This window comes from Vicugna pacos, chromosome 22 (genome assembly GCF_048564905.1).
Source record: "Vicugna pacos chromosome 22, VicPac4, whole genome shotgun sequence".
Taxonomy (NCBI): Eukaryota; Metazoa; Chordata; class Mammalia; order Artiodactyla; family Camelidae; genus Vicugna; species Vicugna pacos.
In genome coordinates, this window is record NC_133008.1 from 28,564,278 (window position 1) to 28,591,863 (window position 27,586).

Sequence of the window (27,586 nt, forward strand, 5' to 3'; positions counted from 1 at the left end):
CACGTTGATGCATGTCCCTGCTGATCATTAATTTATGTGTAGTCCATTGAATGGTGGCGGTGACTACCCCACCATTTATTTGTCTGGTCTACAGTTCATGAATATTCCAAGGCTGCTCGAAACAATCTTGTGCATGAATCTTGAATCCACGGGTGGGAATTTCTCAGCGGGACGTAAATCTGGGAGAGGAGTTCCCAACTGTAGGATACATTCATTTTCAGCTTTCCTGGCTGTGTCACAGGCTCCCTTTCCAAAGAGCAGAGTTGCCATTGGGGGAGTAGCTACTGGACCAGAGACTACATTTCCCAGCTTCCCTTGTAGCTAGTTGGGGTCACATGACTTATCTTGACCAATAGAAAGTGCACCACAGTGAGGCGTGTCTTCCTGGACTGAGGTGGTTAAGGATGCAACATGTCTTCTGTAAGTGGTCCAGGAAAGGCCCGCTAGGGCCACTCTGAAAGCTGCATGCCGAGGGTGGAGGCATGACAGATGGAGGGAGCCTGGACCACTTGACAGAGGGCCTTCCAGGGTAGATGCATGCACTCAATGGACTTAGTTTATGGAAGAAATAAATTTTAACTCTTTTTTTAAATGTTTACATATATTTTTATTGAAGTATAGTCAGTTTACAATGTTGTGTTAATTTCTGGTGTACAGCATAATGCTTCAGTCATACATGAACATACGTATATTCATTTTCATATTCTTTTTCACCATAAGTTACTACAAGATTTTGAATATAGTTCCCTATGCTTTACAGTATAAACATTATCTATTTTATGTATATTAGTTAGTATCTGCAAATCTCAAACTCCCAGTTTATCCCTTTCCACCCACTTCACCCCCTGGGAACCATATGTCTGTTATCTATTTCTGTTTTGTAAATAAGTTCATTTGTCATTTTTTTTCTTTTTTTTTTAGATTCCACATATAAGTGATATCATGTGGTATTTTTCTTTCTCTTTCTGGCTTACTTTGCTTAGAATGACAATCTCCAGGTCCATCCATGTTGGCGCACATGGCATTATTTTATTATTTTTTATGGCTGGATAGTATTCTATTATATAAATATACCACAGCTTAACTTTCACTCTTAAGATACTGAGATTGGTTGTATTTTCTTATTCCAGCAATGAACCAACCCTGCCCAGTAATACGCTAGATTATATCAAATTGTTTCCCAAAATGGTCAGTCACCTTCCATTTCTAGCAGTGACGGATAAGCATTTCCTTGTGTCTCATCCTCACCAATAATTTTTTTTTGTAGAAGGGAAAAAAATGATATTTGTTATCTTAAGGCAGTTAACGGTATAAGAGGGGAGCCTGAACAGATAAGAATAAGCACATTGAATGTTTTTATAGTATATTTTGGAGTGTGTTGTGAGTTCACATACATAGTTCTGTTTTATACTTACACTACACTGTGAGGGGAACATTGCTTTCCTCATTTTAGAGTAGGAAAAACTAACACAAACGATTAGGTCATTTTCCTGCGCTCAGTCAAGCTAGTCATCTGTAGGACCAAGACGTTTGTCTCCAAATAAGGTTGTGTGTTTTTTCTCTTTGCTTCTCTTTATTTTTAATTGTAGTGTAATTGATTACAATGTTGTGTTAGTTTTGCTCACGAATACTTTTGATCTGCCAATTTGGATTTTTTAATTTTGAAATATTTCTATTGCAACAGAAAAGTTGCAAGAGTACAGTGAACTGCCGCGTGCCATTCACATACATTACCAATCACTAACATTTTGCCGTATTTTCTCTCCTTCTCTCTTCTTGCAGAACTATTTCAAAGCAATTTGTGGACGTCATGTCCCTTCACCCCTAAATATTTAGGCATGTATCTCCTAAGAACTGGGACACTCTTACATCCCCACCATCCATCTCCAGAACTTTCTCATCTTCCCAAACAAACTCTGTCCCCATTAAACACATAACTCCCCATTCCCCACCCCCCAGCCCCTGGCCCCCACCATCTTTTCTGTCTCTATGGACTTGACTCCTCTAGGGACCTCCTGTAACTGGAATCATACAGTTTTTGTCTTTCTGTGTCTGTTCTTTTACTGAGCATCATGTCCTCAAGGTTTATCCATAATGTAGCATATGTCAGAATTTCTTTCTTTTTTAAAAATAAAATTTATTAATTATTATTTTTTAATGGAGATACTGAGGATTGAACCGGAGCCCTAACACTGAGCTATATACCCTCCCCTTCCTTCCTTTTTAAGGTTGAGTAATATTCCTTTGTTTGGATGGATCATATTTTGTTGATCCATTCATACACCCATTAAAAAACCTAAATCAATTACTTTAAAAAAACTCTTCATATTGAAATAATTATACACTCAAAAGAAGCTGCAAAAGTTGTACAGAGAGCTTTCTTGTATCCTTTACTCAGATTTCTCCAAGGGTCCACTTTAGGTAATTGTACAATTTCAAACCCAGGGGATTTACATTGATCTGATTTCAGCTGCTTTTACATTCATTCGTGTGTGTGTGTGTGTGTGTGTGTGTATGCAGTTTCTTTACCTGTATAGACTTATGTAACCATCTCTGGAATTATAAGGCTTCAATCACCTTTTTAAACAGAGATTTGTAACCCTGTGGTGAATGGAAAGCGGCTAAACCAGCCATAAGACAAGTTCATTTAAACATAAACACAATGTAAACAATGTCACTACATTCTGTCTGGATACTGTTACCCGCTGATGGGCTTTTCATTAAACAGAGGGATTAAGTGTTAGGCATAAACATGTATTAGCGCCAAGTGAGCCCCTCTCCTGAAACTATTGAGAACCGAAGAGGGAGTGGATTTCTTGCCACAGTTCAGTGATTCTGGATGCAGGGCCGCCATCACAACTTGTCTTCCTAGGAAACACTGTGTCAGCTGTTAAATCTCCACAGTAGCCCTAAGAGGGAGATCCTGTTATTATGCCTATCTCATAGGTGCGAAAACAGGCTCAGACAGGTGAATTCACTTGCCCAAGGCCACACAGCTTAGGAAGGGGAAGAACTCAGTTCAAACTCACACCTGTCTGCCTCACAAACCAGACGCTTTCCACAGCCTGGGAAGCCAGGACTCGGGATCCCAGGCCTGGAACTCCACAGAGTCCTCCTCCCAGGGGGCTTTGAAGGTGGCCCCCGGTGGAAGCTGGGACGCTATAGGTGTAGGAGAAATGGCTTCAACCCAGCCCAGATGGGAAGACTGAGGCCCCCATTGGAGGTTCCATCAGCAAGGACTCCAAGGGAGCAGAGTGGAGCCCTTTGGGTTGGGCGTGCAGCTGTTTGGCCCTGATCTCGGAAGCAGCAGCATTGGCGCTTTGATGGTGTCAAGGTAGTAAAACTTAATGGTTAGGAGCCGGGAGTCCGGAGTCTGCGTGTCACCACCTTGCATCTGTCTGCACAGATGACTTTGCTCTCTGCCTCAGTTTGCCCATCTGTAAAGTGGGAATGGCCAGACTGCTCATCCCAGTGGGAACATCATCACTGTCATCATTGTTGTTCTTTGAAATTACTGTTCTGAAAAACAGGACTCCTAGTGGGCAGGGATGGGAGGTCCCCCTTCCCACTCACCCCCGCCCCGCCCGGGCAGCCACCACCACCTCTCAGCCAGGCTGTTCTGGCGCAATCAGGGAGCTGTCCAGCAGGTTTTTCCTCTTGGCCTGCCGCAGGCCACCCAGCTGTCCTCTTCCCACCTCAGCTGGGACTGGCCCTTCCAGACTCGCACGCTCCTCTCTGCCAGACACAGCCAGCGGGCAGCAGACACTGCATCAGGATGCCCAGCATCTTTGCCTACCAGAGCTCCGAGGTGGACTGGTGTGAGAGCAACTTCCAGCACTCGGAGCTGGTGGCTGAGTTCTACAACACGGTGAGCACTGGGTGTGAGGGCTGGTGGGACTGTCTCACTAGATTGCGGGTGATGTTCCAGCCCTAGCTCCTCCACAGCCTTGCTGGGAAATCCTGCTGAAGCGGTTCCCTTCTCTGAGCCTTGGTTTGCTCATCTGTTAGGCAGGGCCTGCTTGCCGGCTTTCATTCACTAGTCTGTCTTTATTTGGCATAAGGCTCTGTGGTAGGTTCTAGAAACTCAGCCATGCAGCAAAAGAACTGATCTCTGCTCTCCTGGAGCAAAGGACATGGGTGTGACTCCAGACAGTCACAAGCCAGGGTGATGGTGCTGTGATGGGAGGTGCACAGGCAGCTTCACAGAGCCCAGAGGCGGCTCCTGAGCCTCTGATGGAGGAGTGGATCAGGGAGGGCTTCCTGGAGGAGGCAACTGTATCTCAGCTGTATCCCCAGTCCCGGGTGACCAACTCATCCTGATTTGCGGGGACTCTTCTGGTCTCGGCACTGTAAGTCTCATGTCCCAGGAAACCCCTCAGTTCTAGGTCATCCTTCCTCTAGCTCCTGTTATGGGGGCCATGTTGGAAGGGCTCAAAAATCTTGGATGCCTAGATGGTAGTGGCTTTTAACTAAAGCTTGAAAGATGCAGCCAACGGCACGTGCAGGCATGCGCTCCTGTGCAGGGTGCTGGGGACATCATGAGGAAGGCGGTTTGCTTGCATCCCTGGACTCCCAGGATGGTGGGTGAGGAGGCATCATCCTTCTCTCCGTGCCCTGCACCTAGTACGTGCTAATAAATGGCGAGCATGCAATCATGTGTGTGACAGGGGCCTTTACTGAGCACTTACTGTGTGCCAGGCATCATACTAAACATTTGGCCTGACAAACCTCATTTCCTCTTCACAGTGGCATTGGGTGCTAGGCACAACATACAATGTATAGAGTTAATCCCAGTTTCTAGGCAAGGCGAGGAAGCTGGCATTCAGGGAGGTTGAAAGATATGCCCAGGGTCACCCGGGTACTCAGAGCTGAGATTTGAACGTGGCAGGACCAGGAGAGATTTTTTTTGGAGGTGGGGAGAGGAGCAGAGGACTGGCATGCCCAGGTTGCTCTGACTCTGTTACCTTTGACCTCACTACTTCTCAGGGCTAAGAGGCAAGAGTTTGAGATTCAAGGGGTCCCTGACGCCACCCCAGCTTTTGCGTCTCCTGATCTAGAGATACTGACCCTTTCTGGTCCTCAGTAGCCTCCCCTGTAAAATAGGAGGGGGCTGAGTGTGCTCATGCCTGGAAGCTGAGAAGAAGATCTAGGGTTCTGGAACCCTCCTCTCTGCATTCCCCAGCAGTCCCTGCAGTCCAGAAAGTTCCCTGTGCAGCCCACCCCACAGAAGGCAGGGAGAGAGGGCTGGCTTAGGTGCGGGCTGTGCTCTCAGACAAAATTTCCCTCTATCCTACTGTCCTTTGTCCTGTCTCTAAATTTTTTTTTGTCTCTTTTGGTAGGGGAAGGTAATTCAGCTTATTTATTTATTTATTTGATCGAGGTACTGGGGATTGAACCCAGGACCTCGTGCGTGCTAAGCATGCACTCTACCACTGAGCCATACCCTCCCCACCCCCTTTTTGGGGGGGGTAGTAATTAAGTTTATTTGTTTATTTTATTTTAACAGAAGTACTGGGGATTGAACCCAGGACCTCGTGCATGCTGAGCACACACTCTACCCCTGAGCTATGCCCTCCCCCTTAGCCTGTCTCTAAATGTAGTATATTGAAGAACCACCAGACACTCACCAAAGCTGCAGGTATAAAACTCATCCCAGTCATGACACACATTTGGAGGTTTCTGTATCATCATCACCCAGTACCTGCCTTTCCAAATACTTATCAAACGGAAACAAAAGTTTCACCAAACGGGACTCACCTTTCCCTGGTGTGAACGCGCTGGGAATCGTTTTGTATACCTTCTCTTCTGTTCTACCAAAAAGGCTCTGGCAAATAGCACAGGGCATAAGGAACTGAATCTGAGTTATGTTATAAGGGGTTCCCTCAAGACTCTCTCGTCTTGCACACTTCTGAGTGCCCCAAACCCATCCCCACAGCTGACAAGTCACAGAGTGCAGGGGTCGAGCAGCTTTTTCTGTAAAGGCCAGACAGGCAATAGTTTTGTCTTTTGGGGCCATATGGTCTCTGCCACAACTACTGGAAGCAGCCACAGACTACGTGGAAACAGGAGAGTGTGGCTGTGTACCAATAAAACTTTATTTGTGGATGCCAAGGTGTGAGTTTCATGTCAATATCACAAGCTATTGTCCCTCTTTCCATTTTTGCAACCTTTTAAAAATGTAAATGTCATTCTTAGCACAGGGGTCACATTAAACAAGACTGTGGGCTGGATTTGGCTCAGGGGGCTGTAGTCTGCCAGCTGCTGATATAGTTAGATTGAAAAAAACAAATAGAAAACAATAAAATTTTTTCTTTTTTGGCCTTTCAAGTCAGAAATTAAAAATTAAAAGTAAGTAAACAAACCTAATTACCCGCCCCCAAAAAACCAAGCCCACTGAAAAAAAGAAATTAAAAATGAGTTGTTTTTTTTTTTTAGTGGAGGAACTGGGGATTGAACCCAGGACCGATGCATGCTAAACATATGCTCATCCATTGAGCTAAACCTCCCCTCAAAAAAGAATCAGTTTATTTTTTAATGAATATGAGCATACTCACACTATGTGGCTTCCTGTGAGCAAACTGACCACTTGTGTCAAGACATCAGTTTACAGATAACCTGCAACCTTGACTCTGTCACTGTTCCTTTAGGAACTCTCGCCAAAGAGATGATCCCTGTAGCTGGCAAGGTTTGTATACAAAGTCATCTCTGAGACATTTGCAATTGTGGTCAGTAAATGAATGAATAAAAAGGAAGCCATAACATTTTCACCAATCTGTGTAGGGCTGAACGCCTGTCAAAATACGATGCTGCTGTCTAGAAGCGTGCTTTTGATCTAGGGATGTAAATGAAAGACAAAAAATGCAGCAGGAAAATTTAAAAAATCTATTCACATGGATTTTAGCACAATTTGCTTAGGAGTCATGACTCATAATTGGAAAATGGTGCTTTCTGAAGAATCTTTGGTTCTCTCACTGATCTGTTTGCAAGGAGCTCTGAGCCTGGGGTTTGGAGAGGTAGAGCCCAGCCCCACACAGTCAGGGTACAGAAGAAGGAAGCGCTGGAGGACTCAGCTCAGGTGTTGGGATGCTTCATAGAGGAGAGCACCTAGGAATTGAGTTTTGAAGGATGAATAGGAGTTTGCCAAGTGGAGTAGGAGTCTGGGAAAGGGAACAAAAGAAAAGAAAGGGATGTGCCAAGTCCTAGAAGTAAAAGGGATGGCCAGCTCGGGGGTGGGGTAGGTCTCTGTGGCTAAAATATGGAGAGAACTAAAGATAAACTTTTGAATGCTGAGTTAGCGTGTTTGAAATTTAACCTGTATTCATTGATGGACTCATTCATTCAACAAAAAGTCTATAAACCAACCTGTGCTGGGTGATCCAGAGGCTCAGTACCCCCATGATGTGGAGAGGGGTGGTTCAGAATTAGGAATGGACTCTGCCAGCCCCATGGTTAGCGCGTGGCAAAGGGAGAAACAGGGCCAGAAGTGGGAGGCTGGGGAATCAGGGGGGTGGGGCGTGAGGCCTCTGTGCATTGAATGCGGACAGAACCTCAATGTTAAGGAGTGAGTAAGTGTTCTCTACAGGGCATGGGGCAAAGGGAACAGCAAAGGTCTTGAGGTGAGAGAGAACAGCTGGTAGCTTGAAGCCAGAGCCCGGGCTGCCTGCTCAGTGGGGAGGGACGGAGGATGAAAAAAGGGTTGGTAAGGTTTCCAGGGGCTCAACTGGGAATGCCAGGCAGAGAAACGTGTACTCTATTGTGACGGTGCCGGGGAGCCATGGCTGACTTTGGAGCAGGGGAGAGTCGATGATGCAGGGCAGCTGGGACACCTGGATGCATTTCACAGAATGGCCAGGAAGGCACAACCCACAGGAACAGAGGTCAGGGGTGTGTGAGGGGCTGGGCAGAAGTCAAAGCATGAGCCACCCCAGTCGACACCTGTTTGCTTTAGCCTGGTGGCCTCCAGGTGTGGCCTCCTTTGGGCTCCTGCCTACTTAGGAGAGTTACAAGGGGGACGGGAAGACGTTTCAAGGCCCCCCAGCTCCCAGAAGCAGCCGTGCTGCTTAACCTCTTCTCTGGGATCCTCCCAAAGCTTTGGAAGCTCCGCGTCTCACCCTCTCTAGAAAGCTCTTTCTCAGGTGCTCAGACCTGGAACGAAAGGATGACCTGCCAGGCATGGGGAACGGCATAGGAAAGGCTCAGAGGTGGGGATGAGCAGGGGACATTGGGGTGGGGGCTGGTATCGGAGAAACAGAGAGATCAGAGCAGAGAGGGGTGCGTGTGTGGTGTAGGCTGCAGTGCCCAAATCTCCAACAGCTTGCCCACCACCTCCTCCAAAATCCTTCACACTTCTGGCCTCTGCAGTGTGCTGATTCCAGTCCCTCTCTTCCCTGTATGCTGTGTGACCCAGGCGGAAGGCCCGCCCCTCTCTGAGTGCCTGGCTATGACTGGCAGGTCCCATGAGCTCTAAACCACACCTCCCTCTTCTATTGCGCTCCTCCTCAACTTTCACAGCAACAGCAACTCATTGCCGGGCACCTCTAGTGTGGCAGGTCCCGCAGAATGTGAGGAGGGTGTGGTCCCTGCCCTCAGGGAGGGCAGATGATGTTAATTGAATAATTACATACATGATATAGGTGACCATGCCCATAACGTCCTGGCCCAGACTCCATGGGTCCCCTGGACCTCTTTTCTCTTTCAGTAAAATAGACATTGGTGATTCCCACCCTATTGGCCTCTTGGGGCTGACACGGGGATCTGATTCAAATGACTGCTTCATTTCACTCTTCATTCAACAGGAATTGATTAAGCCAGGCACTGTTCCAGTTCTGGGGACATAGCAGTGATCAAAAGAGACAAAAAAACCGCCTGCTCCCATGGGGCTGGTGTCCTAGTGGCTGGAAGAGACAGGCAATAAACAGAAGTCAAGGGTGTGGGATGCCAGGCGGCAGGGCATGCTAGGGAAGGGAAACTCATTCATTCATTCCTTTTATTCAGCAAACATTTACTGAGTACCTATGCAGACAGGGTACAGCTGTGGGGTGCTAGCAATACTCAACTCATAGGACCATGGAGAGGATGAAACAGCTATTGGGCATCCCAAATGTCCATCAGTGGATGAATAGATAAACACAGTATGGTCCATTCATACAATGGAATATTATTCAGCCATGAAAAGGAGTGAGGCACTGACATTCACTACAATGTGGATGAACTTTAAAAACATGATGCTCAGTGAAAGAGGCCAGACCCAAGAGATCACAAAATATATAATTCGACTGATACAAAACATCCAGAACAGGCAAATCCACAGAGACAGAGAGTGGATTCATGGCTGCCAGCAGCTGGGGAAGGAGAAAGGAGCATGATTGCTAACGGGGATGAGTTTCTTTTAAGGTGATGAAAATGTTCTGGAGTTGGCAGTGATGGCCACACAACTTTGAACAGATTAAGATCTGCTGATTTGTACAGTATGTTTTAATTATTATTTCTCTTTTTTTTTATTGAGGTGTAGTCGATATACAATGTTAGTTTCAGCTGTACAAGTGACTCAGTTATACATATACATACATATATTTATTTACTTGTTATTTAAAATTTTTTTCTCTCTTCCTCCCTTTATTTTTTCTATTTTTTCCAGTTTTATTATATAGAATTATTACAATTCGACTGCACATACACATTATATTGAATGTAAATACATATAAACAGTATACTGCACATTTTTTTTAGCTTACATATATGTACTAATTATTGCTTCTAAGGACAGGTTAGATCTTTAACGTTTTAAACTTACATAGTTACCAAAGGAATAAAGCCAACTACAAAATAAGAGTCAACAGAATGCGGCAATCCAATCATAATATATGTATTTATTTTTCAGTTTCTTTTCTATTGTGGTTCATTGCAAGAAATTGAATATAGTTTTTTTAAGTTAATTAATTAATTTTTAATGGCGTTAGCAGGGATTGAACCCAGGACCTCATGCATGCTAAGCACGCACTGCACCACTGAGCTGTATTCACCCCTCCTTGCACACTTTGAAAGAGTGAATCTGATAGTATGTGAATTATATTTTAATTTTAAAAACACAGGTATTTTTTAAAACTTAGTGGTCCTGACACAGCCTAAGCATTGAATAAGTTGAAGCTATTATTAGTAGTCGTAAATATAGCATAGAGAGAAAGTGTTAATGTGTTAATTTTATTTGATGTTTATTAATTTTACTTAACAAATAGCACTCACTGTAATCATCATAACAATTCTTATTCTCCGCATTTTACAGATGGGGGAAGTAAAGGCTCAGAGAGGGTGTATTTCCTTCCCAGTTTGCACAGCGTGTAAATTGCAAGGGCACAAAAATTGCCAGTGCACAAAAGGGCCGAGTTAAACCCCACTCACCTAGTCCCAGAGTCTCCCACTTACCCACAGTGCTGTGAGGCCACTCAGCTAGAGTTAGTAACCAGGAATTGTGTGCATCTTAATTCATGTTGGTAAGCCCCGTGAGGGAAGACCGTGGCCGGTGCTCTGGCTCCATGCCCCCAGCCCAGCACCAGCATTCCTGTGCACACATGGAACAGATGCGGACAGGGGTCCTCAACAGGTGACAGGGCCGGGCATGGATGGTGGGTGCTTGAACTTTGGCAATGGGCCAAAGACAGAGCCGGGAGTGGTTTGGCCACGTTGATTGATTCAACTGATGCCACAAGTTTTTCTTAAGTGCCTGTTGGGTGCCCAGAGTGATGGGTTGAGGACACAGCTAGGGATAAAACAGGGTGTTTCCTGTCCTTGGGGAAGTTGCAGTCCAGTCAGGAGGGCAGAGACAATAAAGGAGTAAAAACTGAATCAATGGAATTTCCTCGAGCGAAATGGAAGAGTACCTGTGAGAGAGCGAGGGGTGTAGCTGTGGGTTTAGCCCAGGATGGTTGGGGTAATTGAGAAAGGCTGAGGTGGGGAGTCAGGTCGGTTTCCTCCCTTCCTCCCTCCTTCCTCCCTCCCCTCCTTCCCTCTCTCCATCTCTCCTCCTTTCCTTCTTCCAGTCCTAAGCAATCCAGCCACCTCCACTTCCCAGACACCCTGCTGGGTACTGGTTGTCCAAAAAGCAAAGCCTTCTTCAATCATAGCCTCCCCAGGGAACACAGCCATTACAGCACATGTGCCAGGCACGTGTGTGCCTTATTTACATGTATTCTTTGCATGCCTTATTTTCTGCAAAGATCTACTGAGCACCTCCTGTGGGCCAGGCACTGCTCTAGGCACCAGGGGGTTTGCAGCAGTGAACAAAATGCCAAACCTCCCCGGCCTCTGTGGCTCTTGGTTCTCTAATCCTCACTGTGGCACTTGGAAATAGGACCTCTGTTTTAGAGAGGAGGAAAATGAGGCGCAGAATGGCCCCTAGACCCTAAGTGGATACCCTGTGAAGGCAGGGACTTTGTTTTCAGGCACTGGAAAGGTCCTTGAGCACACTGGAGGTAATGAATGAATGAATGAATGAATGAAGGGAGGTGAAGGCACCTGCTGGGGCCGGGACCCAGGGAATCCAGCTCACGTATGCCCAGCGTTCAAGACTGGGTTGGTTCTGGCCACAATCCTGGGCGGATGCCTCGCCCGCATCTCCACGTCTGGGCAGAACCTGTAGTTGGAAAAAGTGGGGGCCCAAGCCCAGAGGGCAGGGAGGGGGACCCTGGCACCAGGGCGGTCTCTGATGCTATCGGAGCCATTGGAGCTCATTAGTCATAGGTGCCGCCCGCTGCTCTGTCCTCATTCTGCACGATTAGGGGCATTACTGAGAACGCTTGTCTCTGCTCTGTTGGCCACCGAGCTTGGAGCATCTATACCAGTCGTAAGCCTGTTATTATTACCTCCTTTAACAATAACAAGAGCAGCAGCAGCCTTTGTTATTTACTGAGCCAGGACTATGTCCCGGGTAAGGTAGCCTTCCAACGCCTGGCCTCATGCTTCCCCCTAACAGGGCAGCCTTCATCCCACCACGCGGTAGCATTGGTGGTCCTCTCCCATTGTACTGATGCAGGAAAGGGGGGCCCAGAGACATTAGGTCACACAGCCAGGAAGCAGGGAGTTCCCTTTTAATCATCACCACCCATCTAGTCCTCCTGTCTTTCAAATCAAGGGGTAAAAGCTAACTTCGGCATCCCCCGGAGCTGTGCAACCTCAGAGAAGTCACCCCACCTCTCTGAGACTCAAGCTCCTGATTGCCAAACAGAACTAGAAAGCCAGACCTTGTTGGGTGTGCAACGGTTAAGGACAATCTGTAAAGTCATGTGGTCTAGAGATTAGGAGGTTACAGCTGTAGCGCCTCCTAGTAGGGCCTTTCTAGATGCAACACCCTGTGCCAGGCGTTCTCATGCACGTGACAGGCAATGCACCTGGACTGTTCTGAGATCCAGTCATGGGACATATTTGTTGAGCACCTGCTATATTCTGGCTCCTGAGGCTATAAGGCGGAATGGGGAAGCCACAGTCCCTGTTCTCCAAGCCAGGTTTAGCAGGAAAGCCAGACTGTTCCAGAAGAGCCGAACAGGTTCAGGAAAGTGGGATGGCACGGGGCACAAAGGCAGGCCACCTGGCTCTGCCTAAGGGGTTGGGAAGGCGTGAGGGAGAAAGGGACTTCCAGGCTAAAGGCAGAGCAGCTGGCCTGGCAGAGAGGGGTAAGGGGGAACAAGAGCCTTCCAGGTGGTGGGAACAATATGTGCCAGCTCCTGGAGGTAAGAGGTAAGGATACGGATGGCTCATTCACAGGAGCTGAGTTATTCCTTCCGCTGGGATTATGAAGTTGAAGGTGGAGAAAGGTGAATTATGGAGGGAGTTTATAAGCCAAGTTTAAGAGTCTGGATTTCACTTATGAGAGTCACGGACATGTTTTAAATTGAGGCTCAAGGGCTTAGGAAACTGGGCCTCCTTAGCACCTTCAGGCGCACTGGGTTCGCCCAAGGGCTGGCTTTTGGTTAAAGGCAGAGGGAACATCAAGATTTGTTTGGGTTTTATCCATTCAGTATCCGTGGTCCCATTTTCCCTTCATAACCATCTGGATATGGTCTCGGTGGGATGGTCAGTCAAGGTGGTCCCCCTTCTCCGGCCAGGAATGAGATGTGTCCAGGCTACACTCTCCAGAATTTGAATCTAGGGCTTGGACAAAAGGACTGAACAGAATTGTTTTCATTCACACCCAGAATTGCCCCCTAAAGAGATTTTTCATTCACATGTCAGAGCTGTTCTGGTTTCTGCTTTTCCTTGTCTTCTGCAATTCATTGGATTAATGAGCTTCCTGTAATGAATGAATGAATGGTTTAAGTAATTAAGTAACCGCACACACTTTATATTTATATTTATAATGTAAGTTCACCAGAATCATTTTCTTTTGCTTGCTACCAAAGAACCCTAGCTAATATACCAATGCTGATGGTTTTGTTGGATTTGAGAAATAGAAAGCCAGCTTAAGCAAAAACCAAAACCAAACAAACTGAAAAGAGAGAGAGAGGGAGGGAGGGAGGGAGAGAGGGAGAGAATGCATTGGAAAGATAGTGGAGTATCTTAGAAAATGGAAAGATGAGTTGTTTGGGAAGGTTGGGACCCTAAGTAGGTCTGGAGGGGTCAGCAGAAGGGCAAATACTGCCCTCGAGTATCTGCTTTTTTTCTCAGCCTTGTCTCCTCATGGTGGCAAGATGGCTGCCTTATCTTAAACATCATGATGATATCCCAAGGCCTCTTTAGAGAGTTGCCATTGGTGAAACTCAAATGTGGTGACTCCCAGGCTCCGTGTCTGTTCCAAGTTTCAAATTCTCAAAATAGAAAAATCTGACTTCCCGCTTTTGGATAGGTGTCCATTCCAGTGGGGTAAGGTCTCAGGATACACACAGGACACGTCAGTGTGGAGGTACCTCTGTGTTCTGGGATAGCTCCTGTGAACTGGGTGGCTGTCCTGGAGATGAGTTTGACCTTGTCCTTTGACAGACAGCAGAGACCTTGGCATGGAAAACAAGGATGTAGGTGGGACTGTGAACTGGGAATCCAGTTTGCCAAGGCTGGGTTCTCAAAGTGTGCCCTTTGAGCTGGTTCCACCATCGCCTAAGGAGAGCTGTGGGCTTCCCTAGAATCACGAGGGCCCCTGCCTTGGAACCTGTACAGGTGCCCAGGACTGAGGCTGGTAGAGGCTGACCTTGTGTCAGGTGATTGATTTCCTCACGCCCACCACTGTGGCGTGTGTGTGTGTGTGTGTGTGTGTGTGCATTTAATAGCTTGTTTCTTTAAAAATTACAGAAAAAACTTTTTTGGAGGGAGGTAATTCGGTCTATTGAATTAATTATTTTTTTAATAGAGGTACTAGGAGTTGAACCCAGGACCTCATGCATGCTGAGCATGCGCTCTACCACTGAGCTAGACCCTCCCGCTGTGCTCTGTATTTTGCATCAGCATCCTTCATACTGGGGTTCTGAGAAATAACAGAGCACCTAGTTAACAAGGCAGTATTTCTTCACTTTCTGAGATGGAATGTAGGCAACTGAGGACAGCTTTACAAGGGGAAGATTTTATTGGGGAGAGAAGGGTATAGTCAAGGGAGCAAGCTCACTGACCTCAAGTTGGCAGGTGTAAGAAAATCATGAGAATGCTTGTTTCTGAGCTCACGTGAGGTATTCACTGTGGCCCCAACATATCTGGGGAGACTGTGAGGGGCATTGGCGTCCTATCTCAGCAGTTGGAGACTTTGAGCCACTGATACTCTGGTGCAAATGTTCTTGTGACCTTAATAGTATTCACGAGGCTAATGAGGTCTGGGAACTTTGGGTCAACAGCACAAAGAGGTAGGTGGCATTACACATAGATCACAAATGCAGAGATGGGAGGTTAGGGAACTGAAGTTGCCTTCTCAAGACTCCACAGTTAATGAGCAAGAGAGCATATATCCAGTCCCACACTACTTGGAGACCAAAGCCTGTTAACTGGAACGCTTTGACTTCAAATAAAACACCCAACCAAAAACAGCTGAAATAAAAAGATGATTTTTTTTAATGGACGTTGGAGGGAGATGGTTCCAGAATAGATTTCCTCAGAGCCCAACATCACCAGGCTACTTGGTTCTTTCCATCTTTCTTCTCTGCTGTCCCTAGAGAAGTGGTTCTCAAAATATTGAGTACCTACCCCGAGGTCCCTGAGACCCTTTCAATTCCTCGAGGTCATAGTGATTTTCATAATAATATGAAGGTATTATTTGCCTTTCCCCACTCTGATTATCTCGCAGGGGTACAATGGAATCTTCCAGAGGCTGCATGATGTGTGTTGACATCATCTATCTGATGGCCAAAGGAATGTGTGCTTGTACAGTCATGTGTTTTGAAAGTTTCTAGGCTTTAATTTCTAATATAGTAAATCTTGATAGATGTAACTCGCACAGGCAAAACCTCTTCAGGGTCTTCAATAATATTTAAGAATATAAGAAATTCTTGAAACCAACAAGTTTGAGAACCACTGTCCTCAAGTATTTGTTTTTACCGATAGCCCTGTTTCCTCATGGTTGCAAAATGGCTGACACATCTTGAACATCAGAACAATGTCCAAAGGACTTTACACTTGGCCTGATTTCAACAAAGAGAACTTTCCCAGAAGTCCCTCATCAGATATTCCGTCATGTTTCATTAGCCAGATTATATCACACATCCATTCCTTAACCAATCATTGGCAATAGAGATGACTAATCAGGCTAAATCCTGCCTCCCTGGAAGGCCAGGCCTTCCTAATGCCTGAACAGAATTCAGTTTTATTTAGCAAGGAAGAAGGGGCATATATATAACTTAAGATGTAGATTCAGCTGCTATACCAGAGACCTAAAACAATGACGGTTTAATGAAGATAGAAGTTTCTCTAGTCATAACTTCCCAGGGCTAGTGTGAGAGATTTATGGTGCCAGGGACTTGGGCTCCTTCTGTATGGTTGTTTTCTTACCTCTAGACCATTGCCCTCAACTGTATGGTCCAAGAAGCTACCCCACCATATCTGTATCCCAGTAGAATGGGAGTAAGGGGAGGGCTCGCCCCTTCCCTTTAAGAAGGCAACCTGGAAGCCATTCTTGTCCCTGTCTTACTGGCCAGAACTTGGTCGCATGGTTGTGTGTAGCTGCAAGGGAATCTGGGAAATGTAGTCTCCAGCTGGGTGGCCTTGTTCCACAGAAGAAGGAGAGAATCAGATTAGCTAGCACCAGCTGTTATTCCCTTTTGCCTCCCAAGAAGGACGTGCCCTCCTAATACTGAACCAAATCAGTTTGGTTAAGGAGGAAGAAGGGAGGATGGCTGTTCAGTGTTTAATTCCCGCTCCCTGCTGTAACTCGCTGTATTCTTAGTGGTCATTGTTAGTTATTACTGTGAATCATGTGCTATTATCTGACATCGGTCAAAGTCTGTGAAGCAGTCTCTGCTGCTGTGATAAACAGCCCTCTTAGCCGTCTCACAAGAAATTCACTTGGGATCTGGTTTCAAATCCTGGATTCTCCATTTACTGGCTGGGTGACCTGGGCTGGACCATTTGACCACTCTGAGAATCAATGTCTTCTTCTATAATGTGGTCCACCTAATATCTACCAGTGTTGTTGTGAGGATAAGTTATGATTCTGGGAATAATAAACCTTACCTGGGCCCAGAACATAGTAAATGTCTAATGATAGGGAGACAAGTAACTAATCCACAACAACAAAGCTGTGCAATCATGGGGTTCTGAACAAGGTGTGCCACACCTGCTGGCTGCTATGCTCCCTCCTCCTTCCCAACCCCACCCAGCCTACAGTAATATTGCCTCTTTGTCTCAGCTAGCTATTGCTGCATAACAAATCACCCTAAAATGTAGTGGCTTGAAACAGTGACTACTTTTGTTTTGCTCATGAATTGGTAATCTGGATAGGGTTTGGTAGGGACAGCTTCTCTCTGTTCCACTTGGCATCCACTGGGATGACTTGAAACAGAGAATGGGACTGGAATCATCTGAAAGGTCATGTGTGTGGCAGTTGGACTGGAAAGAGTGAAACACCTAGGGAGTGGAACAGCTAGGGCTCCTCCAGCATCTCTTTTGATCTCTCTCTGATCTCTCCACTTGGTCCTTCCAGCATGGCAGCTTTAGGGGTACTCAGTCTTTTTGCATGGTGGCTTATAGCTCCAGTGTCTCACACTCTAAGGCAGCGACAGTCAGATGGAAGCCACAGTGCTTTTTATGACCTAACCTCAGAAGTCACACCCCATGACTTCTGCTTCACACTGTTTTCTTTTTCTTTTTTTCAGAAGCAAGCCACTAGGGTATTGCACTCTCTTTCCTTGTCTACAAGACCAAGACCAACTCATGACCACCACATTTGCATTTCAGTCCATAGGACATAAAGGGCAAGCCTTAAACTGCTTTTGAAGGACTGACCTGGAAGTAACTTATTTACATTCCTATCCCATTGGCTCAACCAGGTCACAAGGTGACAGTGAGCTGCAAGGAAGGCTAGGAAATGTAGTCTTTAGTTGAGTAGTCATGTGCCCAGTGTAAACTTGGGGGACACTATTGCTGAAAGGAAAATGTAGAAGGTTAGTAGATAGTCTTTGCCACACTCTTGAAGGAATAAACGAACCTATAGAATAATGGATGGAGTGATGGCTCTACTGATGGCTGGTTGGCTAGTAGGATTAGCAGAACCATAGATAGACCCTGGGTTAATTAACAGCCTGAAAAACGGCAGGTGCCTCCCCTGTCTGACAGCCCCCTCCCTACATTTTCCCCTTCTCCAGTTCAGCAATGTCATCTTCCTCGTCTTTGGGCCTCTCATGATGTTTCTGATGCACCCGTATGCCCAGGTACGCTCCTACTGGGTTTATATCATCTGCATCCTCTTCATGGTCATAGGTAGGTGGGGGTCTGTGACAGTGGGGCAGGTCGGGGGGCAGGAGTGGACAACTCCCTTGACCACCTGCCTTATGTCTCTTGCTTCAGGCCTGTTTTCCATGTATTTCCACATGACGCTCAGCTTCCTGGGCCAGATCCTGGATGAGATCGCTATCCTGTGGCTGCTGGCCGGCAGCTACGGCATATGGTTGCCCCGCTGCTACTTTCCCGCCTTCCTGGGGCAGAGCAGGTGGGTGGGGCCAGAGCCCACCTGTCCTCCAGATCCCCTCCCCAAGCCTTCTCGTGGTCCTTGGGATCCCTCCCCGGGCCACTCCAGGACTTTCTCCCGACCCTGCCTGACCTAACCAGACTTCTGGGGACCCTTCCTCTGGGGGTACCTGGGATCCCTGGCTATCCTCTCCTTATCCTCCCTGCTTATTTGGAATTCCTCCCCTGATCCCACCTGGAATCTGGGACCTTCTCCAGATCCTGACTGAGCCCATCTTGGGGTCCCAGGATCCCATGCCTAAGGTTACTTGGGGCCCAGAGATCTCTCCTCTGAGCCTATCGCCTGGGCTCCCTGAATCTTTCATCAGATCCTTCTGGACCCCTTTTCTGACTCACCTGAACCCTCCAGGACCCCTCTCCTAATAGCCTCTGGGACCCCTGCAATTCCTTTTTTTTTTTTTAACATAAATTGTTATTTTTTAATGGAGATACTGGGAATTGAACCCAGGACTTTGTGCATGCTAAGCATGTGCTTTGCCATTGAGCTATACATGCTAAGGATCAATTCCTTCTTTAATCCCAGCTGGCTCTCCGGAATCCCTTGCCTCAACTCACCTGGGCCCTGGGACCCTCTTCTGACTGGACTAAGCCCCCTTGAGCTTCCCTGAGACCCTTTTACCATCCTACCCACCCCGCTACCCTGGGGCCCCCTTCAGACCCTGATTTGCCCACATGGGTTCCCTGGGAAGTTGTGTTGACCCTCCTGAGTCCCTTGGGATCCTTTCCTAAACTCACCTGGGAGTCTTAAGCCCTTTTACAGAGCCCAGTTTTGCTCCTTGTAGCCCCTTCCCTTTTCTCATCCATCTTTGCCCCAAGATCTCCATGGGACCCTGCCTAAACCCCACAGACACTCCCCTCCACCGCCCCCAACAGCTGAGCCCTTCTCTCCCCAGGCCCCAGTTCGCCTGCCTGGTCTGTATCACCACCATTGTCAGCACCTTCCTGTCCTTCCTGAAGCCCACGATCAACGCATACGCCCTCAACAGCATTGCCGTGCACGTGTTCTACATCATGTTCCAGGAGTACAAGAAGTGGGTGGTGGCTACAGGTGCCCGGGGAGGTGGCTCCCTTCCCCACTCCAACAACCTCCCTTCACCCACTACTCACCCTGTTCCCAAAATAGTTATTGACTTCAGGCTCATGGGGACAATGTCCTTTCCCCAAGATCATTCACCAACTAAGAGCAGGACCAGGATTTGAACCGAAGGCTGTCTGACTGCAGAGTTTGTCCCTTTGGTTGCAAACCCCCCAAACATACATACAGGTAGAGAGCATTGCATCAGAAACCTCCATGTGTGCCACTAACCAGCCCGCACAACCGTTAGCACTTTGCCAACCTGCATTCTGTATTCCCCCCAGATTTCATGTAGTGTCACCCATTCGTTGTTCAGGATTTCACTCTCCTGATACAGAATTATTTTTTTTCATTTTTATTCTTGTTTGTTATTGAAGTGTAGTCAACTTACAATGTTAGTTTCAAGTATACAGCAAAGTGATTCAGTTATACATACATATATATTTTCAGTTTCTTAAAAGTGGCTCATTACAGGAATGGAATATAGTTCCCTGTGCTGTATGTAGAATTATCTTTAACCCATGCTAGGTCTTAGCAGGCTAGAGAGGGGGCTTTCAAATGAAGCTGTTTGAGGAGAGTTGAATAAAACGGTTATTTACAAAGGAGAGGGAAGACTGTTGTAAACTCACTAGGGCTCCTTTAGAAACCCTGTGCTAATAAGGGTGGGTTTCTGTGATCATCAGGAGACCTGAGATGGGAAGCAATGGGAGGGAGTGATTGCACGAATCTGGAAGAAGAGAGCTAGCGGGGGGGGGGTCTCCTTGGCAAGAGCTGTGACCTCTAGTTGTTGGTTCCCTCCAGCCTGGGCCAACCCCACAGGGAGGTTGTGTGGACCAAATCCAGGGGCCCCCTTGTCCTTGGTCTTCTAGTTGTGTTGACCAGTGGTTTCCAGCTGGGTTAGCCAATGGTTGCCAGCTGGCTTGGCCAATGAGGAGCCCCAAGTGGGAACCAAAGGGTGAGGGGAGGGAACTGTTAGAATATATATTTCCAAGTCCACATAGCTCACCCGCCCCCCCCCACCCCCTGAGGTGTGAGGCAGAGTGGAGAAAGGTAGGAAAGGATCCAGACGGGCAAGTGGAAGACCTGGCACACACACGTCTTACAAGGTTAATGATCCTTCCCTAGAATAGCGTCTAATACTCAGTTTGCACTGACCTTTCATCAGTTTCCCAAAGACATCTTTTTATACCTGGACTTGTTTAAATCAGAATGCAAACACAGTCTTAGATCATCTTTATTTCACAGCATCCTTCCCTCCTTCCCTTCCCCTTTCTTCATGCCTCTGACTTTTTAAAATTGAAGTATAGTCTGTTGCAATGTGTCAATTTCTAGTGTACAGCATAATGTTTCAGTCACACATATATATACATGTATTCGTTTTCATATTCTTTTTCATTATAGGTTACAAGATATTGAATATAGTTTCCTGTGCTATACAGAAGAAATTTGGGTTTTTTAATCTATTCTATATTGTGGTTAATATTTGCAAATCTCAAACTCCCAATTTATCTCTTTCCACCCTCTTTCCCCCTGGTAACCATAAGTTTGTTTTCTATGTCTATGAGTCTGTTTCTGTTTTGTAAGTCCATGTAGGTCTTTTTTTAAATTTTTTTAGATTCCACATATAAGTGATATCATATGGAATTTTTCTTTCTCTTTCTGGCTTACTGAATTCACTTAGAGTGACGATCTCCAAGTCCATCCATGTTGCTGCAAATGGCATTATTTTATTCTTTTTATGGCTGAGTAATATTCCATTGTGTATATATATATATATATATATATATATATATATATATATATATGTCAAAGTACATTTATGTTGTTCATGCCTCTGATTTAACCACGGGAACTTGATCATTTGTCTTGTAGAACATCCTGCATTCTGGATTTGTTTGGCTGCTTCCCGTGGTGCCTCTCAATGTGTTTCCTTATTTTTTCTTTTATTTTTGATATTTCCTACAAATTAATAGATCTACATTTATGCTTAATTTTTTTTCATTTTATGCGTGGTGCTGAGTTCTGCTTGTTCCACCCCATTAAGATCCTCCCCCCATAATGAGTGATTGTCCCACATTTAGTGCCATTCAGGTTGATTAGTGGATTTGGGTGGTGTCATCCAGACCCTTCATTATAGAGTTTTCTACTGACCCTTTCACCTGATGATTCCAGTGGCCATTTCATGCTGCCTCCATCCATGATCTCATTTGAGGGGGCAAAGTGGTGGTTTTCAGATTCTGTTATTCCTTCTGCATTGATTGATGATGATCTGGCTTTCATCTATCCTGACAGAAGGATTGTCACTCATCAACCTTGAAGTACGATTTGGACAGGACATACAGGATAGAGCATTGATTCTTTCCCTTTTAAAACTCAATTTCCAAAGAATATGAAAATGAATATATGCATGTATATGCATGACTGAGACATTATGCTGTACACCAGAAATTGACACATTGTAACTGACTGTACTTCAATTAGAAAAAAAACCCCTCAATTTCCAGAGTAAGGGTTTGGTACCTTAGCCATCACTAAGAAGGACCAATGAAGTTGTTTTTTCTTTAAGTAGTATTATGATCTCATGGGTGTTTATCTCTCTGATATGTTTCAATCCATTGCAGTCACTATGCTATATTTTTTACTTTTTCTTTTGAAATGATTACAGGCTCATAGCAAGTTGCAAAAATAGCAGAGTCCTGTGTACCCTTCACCCAGAGTTCCCTCACCTTGCCTGCCCCAATGGCAGCATCTTATGTATCCATCATGCAATCTCAAATAAGGAGAAACTGACAATGTGACGGTACTGTTAACTAGACCACAGACTTTACTCAGATTTCACTAATTCTTACGCCTTCCTCCTCCTCCTCCTTCTGTGTGTGTGTGTGTTCAAACCGTCCCATTTTAGGTTAGTGGGCCGGGCTTGTGCTTTTACCCATACAAGCGTTACTGCCTCATAAATCCCTGATACACTCTTTCCTAAGGGACAATAGGTTAGCTCTGCTATTGGGGAAACACAGATTCTCATCTTGAGTGGTCCCAAGATGTGGCCTCAGAGAATTCACACACATTCTCATGGCCACACAGACGTAAGTCCTCATGCGCCAATGTGCAGGTGCACACACACTTACACCCCAAAACACAAACCCAGAAGGGCCTGTCGGTTAAGAATTCTGCATTCCGATAAAACTGATGCAGACCCCACTTACTAGCTGTGTAACCTTGGGGTGGGGGCTGGGGCATACTTAATCTCATGCACCTCAGTTTTCTCATCTATAAAATGGGAACAATAGCCTTGTGGTGAGGACTGGGTTTCTACCTTTTAGAACCACACCTGGCATCCTATAAGTACTCAGCGAGTGTTGGCACAGATCAGGCCCCTCCCCCACTGCCCCTTTGATCCTTCCCTCCTCCCAGCCTCATCTCCTTGGATGGAGGAATTTCCCATCAACCCCTGTCAGGCTCTGCTTTCGGAGTTAGGCTCTGATCTTCCTCCCTCCCTCCCTCCTTAGGATGGATAATAAAGAGCTGCGGCATATAATCAAGGTCTCCGTGGTCTTATGGGCATTTGCCTTCTCTAGCTGGATCAGCGACCGCTTGCTTTGCAGTTTCTGGCAATGGATTAATTTCTTCTACTTGCACAGCATCTGGTAAGCACCTGTCCTGTGGTCTGGGGCCCTGGGAGCAGAAAATCTCAGATGCCAGAGCTCAGAGCAGGAGCCTGGGGGCAGGGTGGGGAGGCACAGATATGGGGACTTGTGTGTGTGTGTCAGGCAGATGGCAGGGGGTTGGGGGGCAGTGGCTGCAGTTGGGAGGTCAGGTCTGGAAGGTCCCTTTGGAAGGTCCATGAGAGGTAAGGAGATGACCGAGGTGGGGCTGGGGGCATCAGGCTGGCTGCAGGGGCATCTTGTGCCCTCACCACCCTCTCCCACAGGCATGTGCTTATCAGCCTCACCTTCCCCTACGGCATGGTCATCATGGCCTTGGTGGATGCCAGATACGAGATGCCAGACCAAACTCTCAAAGTCCGTTACTGGCCTCGGGACACTTGGCCCATGGGGCTGCCCTACGTGGAGGTCAGTGGTGACCACAAGAGCTGCTGAGGTCCGCCGGCTGCTTCCTACCCGACCACCTGCGAACCCACCTGTGTCTTGAAGGAGAGTGGCCTGAATCAGGAGACTGAGAGACACTCGAAGTTCCTGTCTCCAGCTCCCTTTCCCCATCCTCTTTGTCCTGCGCGGTCCCACCCCAAGGCAGGGGATGGACTTCATGACCTCTGTGTGCGGTTGCCTGATGACCCGGGGAGCTGCCTGGCAGAGGCTCCCCCCTCCATCGCCTGCCCCTGTTCTCTTTCCTTTTCTCCTCTGTGTCCGCCGCTTCCCTGTTGTCACGTGACCTGATTTGGCTGGACCACTGGGTGCTGTGATTACGTGGCATTTGCTGGGAATGACCTCAGGCTGGGTTTGGTTCCCCAGGGCACCTTATGAACAGTGGAGGTCACTACCAGACTCTTTGGACCTGTCTTTGGCCATGTGATGTCCCTGGTACTTGGGGGACATCTCAGAGAATGGACACGTTATCCATCACCTCATTCTACGCTCACATGTGTGTGCAGAGACCTCGAAGATCCTCACATGTGCTCACACGCAGCCCGTGGACTTGTGGGCCTGTCTCACTGGTCGACAGTGGAGCAGTGTGGAGGCCTGGACTGGGTGATTTGGGTGCTGTCCAAGCATGGACATCAGGAGGGGGGCTGGAGTGGCTGGTACAGGCTCTCAAAGTGAGGGAAGAAGGTGAGAATGGTTTCCATGGAGGTTAAGAGCACGGGGCTTGGAGTTTGAACCCTGCTCCACAACTTCTTACTTGTATAATCTGTGGGGAGTGATTATTCCTGCCCTTGAAGTTCAATGACCTTGTCCGTAAGATGGAAACATTCCTTCCCTCATGGGATTTCAGAGTATGTAAGAAAAGATAATGTATATAAAGTGCTTAGTATGGAGTCTGGCAAACATTCACCCATCTACTTGTCCTTTTATTCATCCATCCATCCATTCATCCATCCATCCATCTTTTTAACTCTCTATTGAACCATCTGTCTATTCTTTAGGTTACCCATCTGTTAATTTATTCATTCATTCCTTCATCTTGTTTTCTATTATCTATCTTTTTAACTCTCCCTGTTCATTCATTAATGTATTATCCATTCCTTGAACTATTCATTGAACTATCCATGTATCCATCTACCCCTCCACTTGTGCATCCATCTGTCCATATATTTATTATTCATCCTTTCATCATCTATTATCCTTCCATCCATTTATCCAACTGTAACTCATCCACTTTTCCATCCATCCATCTATCCACCCATCCATCCATCATCTGTATTTAGCCATCATTTATATTCATTTATCCTCTGTCTATCCAGTTATCCAATTATTTATCCATCCCTCATCCATCCATCCATCCATCCATATTTAGCCATCTATTTATTCATTTATCCATTCAAATCATTCAACCATCCTCCCATTCATCTGTTTCCCTACCCATTCATTCATTCAGTCACTCATTTATCTCTTCAACAAATATATATTGAGTTCCTACTGTATGTTTGACACTAACCCTTGAGGATATAAGACAATAAAGACATGCAAAGTCCCTGCCCTAATGAGGGGACACACGTTAAATAAATAAAAAGACACACAACCAAGGCAATTCCAGTCACTGATGGGTGCTGCAAAAAAGGTGAAGCATGGTGATATTCTCAAGACCATGAGTGAAAGGAGCAGCCCTTTCAAGTGGGTGCCCTGTGGGGAGCCCACTAGCTGAGCCCTCAATGCCAAGAGGAGACCAGCCCCACCAAGAGCTGGGCAGGACCATTCCAGGCAGAGGGAATGGTGGGTGTGAGACTCCCGGGGAGGGAATGAACTGGAGCAACAGAAAGAAGGCTGTTGTTGGAGCTGAGTAAAGGAGGGAGAGTTCCGGGTAGTTGGTTCTTAACCTGGGGCCTGGGATGGATTTCAGTATCCATGGACCACTTGACATTCTCTGCAGAAGAGGAGTGTCTGGGCATGTTACCTAGGCCTCTGGATTGCATCATTCCAGGAGTAGAAGAAAGCACACCTGGCCTGCTGGAGAGATGGGGACATTGAAAGGGGAGGGGCCGCTCATCTTTACATGCCCATGACAAGCATCATTGAACCGAATACCCCTCCCACACCCCCTCCAGATAGACGAGAATAGTCTCATTTTATACCTGTGGCTCAGAGAGAGCAAGCCACTTGCCGAAGACCATGCAGCCTGGACTTGAACCAGATCTGTCCTTCCCCAAATTTCCTTGCACCACTGTAAGTCAGCAGAAAGACGGTACTTGGATTTCAGGTCCCCTGGTTCTGGGTCCTTCTGAATTTCTTGTTCTAGAAACCAGGTTTTTTTTTTTTTCACATACAGCCCTAGGATGGATTATGTTGGGGGGCGGGGTGGAGAGGGTTCGAGTTTCTGCAAACTTGTGAATTGTCTGCAAAATGTTGTGTGTCTTGGTGTTTTTGGTGGGGAGAGGAGCTGTGCTTCCATGATATTCTCTGAAGGGCATTTGACACCCTAATAGTTTTAAAATTATTATTATTTTTAGTGGAGGTACAGGAAATTGAACCCAGGACCTCATGCATGCTAAGCATATGTTCTTCCATTGAGCTATACCCACCCCACCCCCAACACTAATAGTTAAGGACCTCAATTCAAAACCTTCTGGTGGGGGGCTTCTGCCTCTATCCCGAAGTGCATGGCCATGATTTGTTCCCACATCTGTCTCCTGGCCCCTGCTGATCCCTCCTCATGCCTCCTCTAGCAACATGTAGGCAGTGGGTAGGTAGGAAGGACATCCAGGTACTCATGTAGTTTGTAATTCTAACTCACCATGTGACCTTGGTAAGTCCCAGGCTCCATCACAGAGGACTCTTGGTGACAAAGGACAAAATATTCAGATCTAGCTGGCTGAAATGACAAAAGGATAATCAGCATATATACTTTTGAAGTTAAGGATCAGGCTGCAGATAAGGCTGGATCCAGGCTTCAAATGACGTCACCAGAGCTAGGCTCCCTCCATCCCTCTGGTCTACTTTCTGAGTGGGAGGTGGCTGCCAGTGGCACTAGGCTCATAGCCTTCCAAGCTGAAAAGTACACACTCCAGGAGGACGTGAAATGGTGCTCAGCATCGTCAGTCATTAGGGAAATGCAAATCAGAACCATGGATACCATCTCACAGCCACTAAATTGGCCACATATATTTTTTAAAGGCAGGGTATACTTGCTGATGAGAATGAAGAGAAATTGGAACCCTTGTGCGTCACTAGGAATATAAAATGGTGCGGCTGTGATGGAAAAGAATTTGGCGGTTCCTTAACAAGTTAAACATAGAATCACCATGTGATCCCGCAATTCCACTTCCAGGCGTATACCGCAAAGAATTGAAAATAGGTAATTCAAGAAAATACTTGTACAGAAATGTTCATTTGCAGCACTATTGATAAGAGCCAAAGGGTGGAGACAACCTAAATGTCCACCAATGGATAAACAAAATGTGGTCCAGCCATACGATGGACTACTGTTCAGCCTTAAAGGGGAGTGAAGCACTGACACACACTGCAGCGTGGATAACCCTGAAAACATGCTACTCAGTGAAAGAAGCCAGACACTAAAGGCCACATATTGTGTGATTTCTTTTATATGATATGTCTAGAACAGGCAAATCCATACAGGCAGAAAGCAGATTAGTGGTTGCTGGGGGCTGAGAGGTGGGAATGAGTATAGAATTTCCTTTGGGGGTGAAAAATGTGTCTTGGAAAACTGGATAGAAGTGCTGGCTGCACAACACTGGGAATGTTCTAGATGCCTCTGAATTGTTCACTTTAATATGGCTAATGGTTAGTTTTATGTTATGTGAAATTTTCCTCAATTAAAATTAAATAAAGCTCCCAGAGTCATTCTTGGCTGGTGTTAGGTCATGCCCCCCGCCCCCCGCCCCCTGCTACCTCCTCCGGTGACCAATACCAGTAACCAGAGAGGTGCAACCCTTTGATTGGCCAGATGTGGGCATGCGCTTCCTCTGCAGAGGGAAGGGAGCCTCGCTCTGACTACAGGTCTGATTGGGGGAAAGAGGGAGTGAGTGGGGGCCTCTTAAGCCTTGTGCCATGTCTTGAGTTGGCATTCTCTCAGAAGGGCTGCCATTTTAAAATTCACACAGAGGTGACTTACAGGCTTATATTGGCCCTGGAAAGGCGGGGAGGTGGGAAACTCTCAGATCAGGGACTGTTGCCAGAAAAAAAAGGGGGGAAGAAAGGTGCTAGGAAGGGGAATATTGTAAATGTCTGG

The 27,586-nt window shown here is 46.5% G+C and overlaps 1 protein-coding gene across 1 annotated transcript; it reads left to right on the top strand.

Annotated features, from left to right (window-relative positions):
- Positions 1-3,676: 3,676 nt before the first annotated feature.
- Positions 3,677-27,192, top strand: ACER1 (alkaline ceramidase 1). The gene is made up of 6 exons (XM_006206358.4): positions 3,677-3,868; positions 17,766-17,880; positions 17,968-18,109; positions 19,041-19,178; positions 22,732-22,869; positions 23,154-27,192. Exons 1-6 carry the CDS (start codon positions 3,776-3,778, stop codon positions 23,320-23,322), a joined length of 795 nt encoding a protein of 264 aa, XP_006206420.1. The 5' UTR covers positions 3,677-3,775; the 3' UTR covers positions 23,323-27,192.
- The last annotated feature ends 394 nt before the right edge of the window (positions 27,193-27,586 follow it).